The 9,910-nt window shown below is 47.6% G+C and overlaps 1 protein-coding gene across 4 annotated transcripts in view; it reads right to left on the bottom strand.

Annotated features, from left to right (window-relative positions):
* Nell1 (neural EGFL like 1) overlaps positions 1–9,910 on the bottom strand; it is a 916,515-nt gene that overhangs the window by 827,454 nt on the left and 79,151 nt on the right. For 2 of the 4 annotated variants that reach the window (XM_045145535.1, XM_045145532.1), the window contains exon 3: positions 989–1,078. The exons of the other annotated variants lie outside the window; for them this stretch is intronic. In XM_045145535.1, the coding sequence (XP_045001470.1) occupies positions 989–1,078 (90 nt within the window). The remainder of the gene's footprint in view (positions 1–988; positions 1,079–9,910) is intronic. 4 annotated transcript variants of the gene reach the window in all.

A 9,910-nucleotide genomic window follows, 5' to 3' on the forward strand; every position in this document is an offset into this window, starting at 1 on the left:
AGACAAACACACCATTCGCAGAGTCAATAGCTTACCCACAGAATGTGAGAAAACCTTCACCAGCTATATCATGACAGAGGCCTAATATCTAGAATCTACAAATAACTCAAAAAACTAAGCAATAAAAAAAATCAAACATCCCACTCAAAAAATTGGCGTAGAGAGCTGAATAGGGAGTTCTCAAAGGAATAAATACAAATGGCTAACACATACTTAAGGAAATGCTCAGCATCCTTAAACATCAGGGAAATGCAAATTAAAACCACTATGAAATTTCACCTTACCCCAGCTAAAATGGTAATCTTTAAAAATCAAATGAGGGCTGGAGAGATGGTTTAGCAGTTAAGGTGTTTGTCTGCAAAGTCAAAGGATCGCAGTTTGATTCTCCATAACCCACATAAGCCAAATGCACAAGGGGGACACACGTGTCTGGGATTCAGTTGCAGTGGCTGGAGGCCCTGGCGCACCCATTCTCGCCCTCTCTCTCTCTTTCTCTCTCTCTCTCAAATAAATAAATAAAATACATTTTTTTAAAAAATCAAATGATAGTGGATGTTGGCAAGGATGTGGGGAATGAGGAACCCTCATTCAGTGTTGGTGGGAGTGCAAAAGTGTGCAACCACTATGGAAATCAATATGGAGACACCTGAAAAAATATAAAAATAAAGCTACCAACAGTTCCAGTTATTTCTCTACTGAGCATTTACCCTAAAGGCTCCATACTTCACTGCAGAGAAATTTGCTCAACCATATTTATAGCTGCTCAATTCATAATAGCTAAGAATTAGAATCAACCCAGATGCCATCATTGAACGAATGGATCATGAAGACATGGTACATTTACACAATGGGATTCTACTCAACAGTTAAAAAAATATAATGAAATTTGTAGCAAGGTGGATGGATTTGGAACAGATCATACTCAGAGAACTCACACAAACACAGGCTGTCAAATGCTGCATGTCCTTCCTCACCTGTGGTTCCCTACCTGGAACATCCTGAGTGGCAGGCATAGCTGACAGGCAACTGGAGGGCCAGACATTAGGGGGGGAAGGGTCAGGGGGACAGGAACGGGAGGCTGGAGGAAATAAACACAAAAATAAACCCAAAATGCACTGGTACCATAGAAACCTTTCTCCTGGATAGCAGATTAAAAGATATAACCCTCAGTAGGAATATGGGAAGATCATCTGGTAAGAAGGGCCCTGGGGGCGGGGGGGAATGAAGCCTAACCTTAAAATATTTGGCTCTGACCTGTAACTCTCATTACCAGAAATTGGTTACTACCCACATTGAGCTATTGATAGGAGAGGCCTACAAGGTCCCCAAAATAAGACAAGCTTCTGTCAAAGCACTTGACCCCCCACCTGAGATAAAGGCAAGGCCTTCCTGCTAAAGACACCACGTGCCGCAGACACGAGCACAGGAGACCGGGCTGGGCGTGGACGCAAGCCGGGCCCCAGAGGCTTCGCCCATGCGGTGCTTGACCGAAGGGCCGCTAGGGGACAACGGCCAACAGTGCTGTGAGCAAGTAGGCAGGTCACAGCCACTCAAAAGCAGCCAGCCTGACATGACCCTCCTGTTCAATGGTGACAGACAGCCTGGGTGTGTAACTGGCTTTCTGATTGGCTAACAGAGCCACTCAGTGGAAAGGAACTCATGGCTGGAACTGGGAATCAGGTCAAAATCCCATGGAGACCAAGATTATATAACCATTGACAAGCTCCCACTAGTCTTTGGCCAAAGAGGGGCTACATCCATCCAGACCTCTCTAAATTAACAATGCTTACCCCATTTAACTATGCTGACTTCATTCTCTATTGGAGAATCTGTTCTTTTTCAGAAAGTCACCAGACCCAAGGAGATAATACACCCCTCACACTGCAGCCAAGACCCAGGTGAAACCACAGAGGATTTGGTGAGATGATTAAGAGTGCTGTTTCCATGGAAAGCCTGAAAATATGCACTAGGGTGAAGGAGACAGATGCTGAGGAGACTCAACACCTACCAGAACAGAAACTCCTGAGAGCTTAGCACTGAAATAGACTGAAAACACACCAACCACAGCTCCGGGAACCTTTTAGAAGAGGGGACAGAAAGACTGTAAAAGCCACGGGTAGGGAGGGCATATCTAGAGGCATTTCCCTCAATGACTGACTTCTGCTATCACAGCTACAGCCACAACCCCCTGGGGAATGCCAGCAAGCCCACTAAGGTGGGCCCTCAGCACACTGGGGACCGGAGGACAGAAATGATGGTACCAACACATGATGTGTTCATACAAACTATATTCTTAATTTAAAAAAAGAAAGAAAATTCTCATCCCATCTCTCTCACTCTGGAGGACTGAAAAGACTCGCGGCGGGCGGGGTTCGTTCACGCTGCCGAGCTGTGCCCGTAAGTGCGGTGCTGCCCAGGACCGCGACACTGCTCCTTGTTCTCCCCCGCCTCCCTTCAGCTGACTCAGCAGATGCCAACCCGCAATTCCCCTGGCAGGGAATTTTGGTTAACAAGATGGACAAGAACGTGATTCTCATTTCTAGATCCATCAGCAGTTTCCCCTCCCAGTGCTTGTGGAACTTGATATCTCACTGTTGCTCTTTCCAGCTCCCTCCAGCAGTCCCAGGTAGCATCTGGGCAACTTAACAGAGTGTCTGGTCCATTTCTTGTCCCAATAAACTCAGGGTGAAAAAATAGTTTCGGCTGGAGCACAAGCACTGGCAAATGCTTAAGCATTCCAAGTAAAAATAACAGGCAGGCAGAACAAGGGCCAGGCTGCGTGAGGCCAGTACACCCGGCGTGTCCAGCCAGCCTCAGGCCAGCTTTGGTCCTGGTGCTCGCCGCCCTCCCAACCAACACACAGGTACCACTGACTGTAAACTGTCCACCAGTCTGCATACGCACAAAACAAGCAGAATGTTGTCAACTGTAAGACTATTAGAGATGCCATGAATTGTAATTTACATACATAACTGATTGCATAATTTTGCCAATTTCAGCAAGTCTGGGGATCAATGAAATGCAATACAAAAAATTGGGAGTGGGATGGAAAGATGGCTCAGTGGTTAAAAGTGCTTGCTTACAGGCTGAAGAGGTGGCTTAGCAGGCTCTTGCCTGCAAAGCCTAAAGATCCAGGTTCAGTTCCCCACTACTTATGTACACACGGTAGCACATGCATCTGGAGTTCATTTTCAGTGTCTGGAGGCTCTGGTTTGCCTATTTTATCTCCCTCTCTCTCTCTCCCATAAATAAATAAATATTTTAATGTTAAAATTTTTAAGAGCTTGCTTACAAAGCCAGATGGCCAGGATTCATTTCCCCAATACTCGCATAAAGCCAGATGCACAAAGTGGTAAATGCATCTGAAGTTCATTTGTAGTGGCAGGAGGAGGCCCTAACCAGTCTGCCCATTCCCCCCACTCTCTCTTTCTCTCTCTCTCTCTCTCTCTCTCTCTTTCTCTCTCACTCAAATAAATTAGTAAAACTCTTTTTTAAAATATGGGAGCTTTCATGTAAAAATCCGGATCACCAGTGAAACAACTATAGGCACTGACAACACAGAATCACGTCCCCCACGGCTGCCACGCACAGACGCTGAGGCCAAGGTGGCACTCGGCAGCCTTCACGAGCAGCCTGCACGCCCTGATGGTGCACGTAGCTCACCTGTGCCTGGCTGGGCCCTGTCTTGGGATTGTGACTCTTCCCCAACCCGTCCTAGCTTGGGACAACACTGAACGTAACTTCTGCACTCCTCACACACACAGACCCCTCACATCCAGCGCCCTCCAAAGTCCTTCATGGTTCTTACTAGCACTTCCGACCACCCTATATTACTAGGTGCGGATCCCCTCAGCCCCGAAGGTGGCCAAGCAGAACACTTTTGACACGAAAGTCACTTTTTTTTTTCTCCAGTATTTCTGTGTGATGATATGATATGATGACATGAAAAGATCAGGAAGCTCTGCCCTGAACACTGAGGTGGACTCTGAGGTCAGAAGGCCTGGGATCCAATGTCTGTGTTGACATTTAGTGTGTGCATGACATTTAACATCCTCACTCTCATATCCAGAGCATTAGTACCTCTCAACCTCGGGGTCTCCCCCAGAAGATGGTGGCTAATGACAATGATGACCCTTACACCACAGAATCTACATGACAGACACCACGTGACCACCTACAGCAGGGAAGTCCAGCCTTTTGGCATTGCTACATGATGTCATCTACAAATATGTTGGGTCACATTCACAGCTATCCTGGGATAATGTGGCCCATGGGCCACAGGATGAACACTGCTGGGTAGTTCAGAAAATGCCATTCTCCATTCTTCTCATCTGGGAACCACCATGTGGGGTGGGCACCCCAGTGGCCACATGGAGCAGCTCACCCTCACCAGCCTTCTCAAGTAGGTTACAATCCAGCAGTGAAGCGAGCAGGTGGCAGGCAGGATGGTGGAAGGGAGCAGAAACAGCCCTCTTCATGGGGAGCGTGTTACTGCCTGGACCAGAGACGGGAGGCCAGCAGCTCGACGGAGGCGCGGGCTCGTGGGTGTCTCGGGCTGAAGTTGACAAGACAAGAGAAGTGACGGAGGCAGCCGTGTCCGTCAGGGAACCCGTGGAACGACAGTTGGTGCTTTTATTTTCTTAAGATATAACTTTCCTGGAAAGCCTTTCAGATTACTTGTTCAAATTCATGATTAAAAACCAGTCTCTGAGCTGGACGTGATGGTGCACGCCTTTAATCCCAGCACTCGGGAGGCAGAGGTAGGAGGATGGCCATGAGTTCAAGGCCACCCTGAGATTCCATAGTGAATTCCAGGTCAGCCTGAGCTAGAGTGAGACACTACCTCAAAAAAAAAAAAAAAAAAAAAACAACCTCTTTCTTAAAACCTTCAATGCTATTCTGAATTAACCAGGATGAAAATATAGGTTTTGTTTTAATCTTTGTGATTATATGATTTGTGTGTGTGTGTGTGTGTGTGTGTGTGTGTGTGTGTGTGCAGACACACATGCCACAGTGTGTGTGTGAAGGTCAGAGCACAAGCGTGGGTGTTGGTCCTCACCGTCCACCTTGTTTGAGGCAGGGTTTCTTGTTCACGGCTTTCTGTTCCAGACCAGCTCTCCCATGAGCCTCTGGTGCTTCTCCTGTCTCTGCTTTCCATCTTTGCACAATTGCTCTATGAGCACAGAAACTCGCTACCATGTCCAGGTTAACACGAGCTCTGAGGATCCAAACTTAGGTCATCGGCTTGGGCAAAAGCACTTTTACCCACTGAACTATGTCCCCAGCCCTTAAAGATATTTTAACTGGCCTATTCTAATCAATTCCCCCACACCAAATGAACCAGACAGCACCTTGTATAAATGAACTGAATGCAGCACTTTGATCAACCGCAGAGTAATAGTGGGAGATGGCAGATGCAAAGATGGCTGTCGACGCGAATGTGAGGGTCTTGCTGTGACCTCCCCTCCCCTTCACTGCACTCATTTGCTGCCCACGTGGAGCCTGCCACTGCGGGTCATGGGGTCCCTGAGCCCAGGAGCTTCCACAGCACAGGCACGTGCTACACACCCAGTCACGGTGGGAAACTTTTCCAAATGAATTATTAGAGAGATTTAAAAATTCTTCAGAAATGTCACAATGATAACTATTTATCTTTCGTATGCTGTAATTATGATTGGGAGCCTTGCTTTTCCTATTTCATCCAGGCATGCCACAACTCATGAATAAAATATGACAAGTTTGATAGCAGCCATTGGAGAGGGCTCATCCGTAACGGCAGACGTGCTCAGTGTACAAAGAGCCTTTGCATTCCCACAGCCTTTGTTTCTTGGATGGGTTTTATCTTAAAAAAGGGAGGGGGGTTCTCCTATCTCCCTCATCCCCCTCCTGCCACCCCACAATTCTTGCCTTGGGCACAACACCTGAAACCATGTTTACTTTATCTTTTATGAGGACCTTTCTGATCAATTGAGGATCAAGCCCAAAAACCAAAGGGCAGACTTCTCAGTGCAAAACAGGCTCAAAACAACTCTTCAAAGAGTCGAGTCAGAGCAACACACTCAGAGCATCAACGTAGACAACGTGACACCTGAGAACCCATTACTGCAATGGCACCCACCTGGCAAGATGCTTCACGGGCCCACAGAGTTCACTTTCCAGAAGTTTCTCTCCTCAGCAAAGGCTGCCAGCTAAGTTCAGGCTCTGGTGAGTCTTTCAAATAAATAAATGTGAAATGGAAGGGGAAGCAATATGTGGCTCTACAAAACCATCAGCATTTATCAAATGGCCCCAGGGATGTCAGACGTCAAGTTCTGAAGTTTCATTTTTTAAAGCGAATCTATAAGCATCTTGTTCTATCACACATACAAAACGAGCTGGCTTCCAAGTTTCCTTCCAAACGCAATTTTTTCCCAGAGTTTGTTTGAAAACACGTAAGAGCAAAAAGACATTTTAAAGTCACTCCTTGCCAGGAATTTGAAGGACAGAGAACTGAGATGTAGATCTCCCAGACGGAGCAATTTGCCAAACACCCCAAGATGTGGGTTTGTTTAGAGAGCTTTATGAGAAAATCTCAGATTAAGCAGAGTCTACAAAACATTTCTGACATTCCTCAAGAAAATGAACCCTGCTATCCTCAGGAAAACCAGATGCAAGCGCTTTAATATACGTCACTGTTTTCTCATGTTTACTGTGCAGACACACAGTGATGGCTGTGTTTGGAAACGATGGGTCTGCATTTTCTCTTCATCTTCATCTATGTGCTTCAAGACTCTAGACGGTATTGAACTTAGACCTCTCCAACCCCAAGAGCCTCTCAGAAGCTCAAGAGGATGGCTAGTCCACTGAGGCTAGAGTTTCTAAGGAGGTAAGTTTAGTCACCTTGTCCAACCTAATGTTATATAATTACACTGTGCCTAACCATTGACTGACATCTCATTACACTAGGCAACCCAATGGCAATACAGGGTTCCTCTGCTACCAGGTCCCCTATCTCTCTCTCTCTCTCTCTCTCTCTCTCTAACACACACACACACACACACACACACACACACACCACACCACACACACACACCTGCAGTTTGCACAGCAAGATTAACCTGAATCTTTGGCAGATAAATGAGAAAGCAGCTTGAATACTCATTTTAAAAAAAAAAGAGCTAACTTTGATTTACGTAGGAAATGAGAGCAGCTTTGTGATCTGAGGACTGTCCTTTTAGAGGCACTGGGCTAAGCCTTCTCCCCATACATCCCATTCCTCAAGGGGGACAAATGATGCTGAGGACCTTGGTGGTGACTTTTCAGTCTTTGATCATTTTCAGGGCAAGGTCTCACTCTAGCCTGAGCTGACCTGGAACTCTGTAGCCCCAGGTTGGCCTCAAACTCAGCAATCCTACCTCAGCCTCACACGTGCCACTATGCCCAGCTAAGATTTTTGGTCTTTTCCAGACACTGTCAAATGAGGTGAATATCAAACTTCAGGGATTTGTGGGGTAAAAAAAAAAAAAAAAACTAAGAACGAGTAAGAGTCCCAAACCTGCCACAGGTGCGCCTATCCCTGTAACTCAGGAAGTCCCAAGACATGTGGCTCTTCACTGTTTCTTTTCATGTCATTCATTCCTACCTGTTTATGGGACACTGTGATGCACCGAGTGGTCACTAGAGCTAATGTGACCCATCATCTTCAGTGTGCATCATGTCTGTGTTCAAACCATGCAAACTTCTCTCGGTTAGCTATGTTCAGATAGTCAACCCCTGGTCAGCCACAGTTGTGTGACTGTGCTGCAGAACTGCACAGCGATGCTCCCAACTGTCCCCCTGAACCTGTCAGCCATCAAGATCCCGTCTATGTCAGAAGATCCCAAATGTTGAATCCCAGGATGTTCCCTGATGGACCTGGAAGTTGACATCTCTCACCAATGGCCCTATCAATCACTGCCTCTCTCCTTCTCTGACCACTCCTTCTCACATGGCTTTCCTTCTCCCACCCACATAGCTAGAGGCGCTGAAAGTGAACACCCTAGTTTCCCAGCATAAGTCTAAGGATTCACAGTCCAGGATGCTGCTCATACCCTGCATGCCCCAGCATCAGGATGCAACCAAAGCTTCTGGAGCTGTCCAGTCACGATTCCAGATGTGGCTGAGAGCGAGCAGCCCAGACACAGACCGCGTAGCTGAGGAGTGAGCCAGCCAGACAAGCCAGACCAAGCACAGAGCAGCTGGGCAGACGCCTTGAGAGCAGACTGCCACTGCCAGGCCTCTAGCCTGAGCTGTCTCTGCAACACACAAAGCCTCAATGCAAGTGTTGGGCCTCCTTTGTCTTGTGTCACAAAACATGATGGCTGGCTGAGCTGAGACCCAGATGCCACACATATGGGCAATCCCTTCCCCACCCACACCATGTGGTCACAATTTGTCACAGGGCTTTGCTTTGATACCTAGGGAGGGGGAGAAATGAGTGTTTATTTTTCATTATGACCACGGCTTATATGTAAGTAATGGGGACTGTTCTCTCCTCCCCAGGCCCTCATAGAGAACTTATGCCTCTCTGCTTTCGAGAGCAAGAGTGCATGAGTTGTAGGAGGCATGAGGAGATGGCTCGGTGGGTCAAGTGCTTGTGTGCAAGCCGGAGACCTGCGTTCAGATCCCCAGCATGCCGCAGGCATGCCAGACTTCTGACACGCTGCTCAAACCTACCGCAGGTCATCAGCAGGATGCACAGAGGAAACAGGCAGAAAGTGGCGCAAGGTGACAGAAGACAGGCATGGCAGGAGGTGGTGGGAGGTCTCAAATGTCTGCCGAGGAGTTTGGAGTCTGCAGCCCACGTTCTAAGTAGAGCAACAGCATGATGACAGCCATCACAGATCAGCATTGGCCAGGCTTGAGACATGCACTGGGAAACAAAGTTCATAATGGTAGCAGGGAATACAGGGTGAAGAGCTGCTTGGGTCTAAGGAAGGTGAGAGATGAGCATGACTGTGAATAGAACCATGCATCTCTCCTCAAATTCACATGCTGAAGCATTCAATGTACTGGTATTGGGATATGGGGACCTGAGTTGGTAATTACTTTTAAATGGGGTCATGAAAGTCAAATCCTCATAAAGGAACTAGAGCTTTAAAACAACATCCCAGAGGGTTTGCCTCCTCTTTTTTTTTAATTTTTATTTATTTATTTATTTGAGAGCGACATACACAGAGAGAAAGACAGATAGAGGGAGAGAGAATGGGCGCGCCAGGGCTTCCAGCCTCTGCAAACAAACTCCAGACATGTGCGCCCCCTTGTGCATCTGGCTAATGTGGGACCTGGGGAACCAAGCCTCGAACCGGGGCCCTTAGGCTTCACAGGCAAGCGCTTAACCGCTAAGCCATCTCTCCAGCCCATGCCTCCTCTTTCTTGATGCAATGCGACAGCGCAGCATGAAGGTGGACGTCTGTAAGCCAGGACGAAGCCTTTCGCGGGGCCTGCCATACTACTACTGCCACTTTCTTTCTCGCAGTTCTGCAAGCATGGAAGTCCGAGTGTCTGAGGTTTAAGCCACCTGGCCTGTGGACACTGGTCACAGCAGCCTGAGCTGCCTGAGCTGACAAGAAGTAGGTGAAACATACCAACGCTGCAGGGAAGGACAGTGACTTCTGCAGGCAGGGGTTGTAAACACAGACTCTAGTGAGAGGGTGACCCCGTGGTCCTCACAGGACGGGCTTTAAAGAAGGTAGGGGAAGACAGGTGAGATACTAGAGTAAAGAAAGAGCTTAGGAAGTTTAAGACACAGGTAAAATGTAAGGGTCTGGAGTGGCTACTGGGGAGCATAGGTAGGAACGTCTATGACATTCATAACCATTGAGAGCACACGGTGAGAGTCGAGCTGAGAGCTGTGGCTGGGAACTCGAGGGCTCTAAGAGATTGAGTCTTG

Source organism: Jaculus jaculus, chromosome 3 (genome assembly GCF_020740685.1).
Source record: "Jaculus jaculus isolate mJacJac1 chromosome 3, mJacJac1.mat.Y.cur, whole genome shotgun sequence".
In the NCBI taxonomy this organism is placed as follows: Eukaryota; Metazoa; Chordata; class Mammalia; order Rodentia; family Dipodidae; genus Jaculus; species Jaculus jaculus.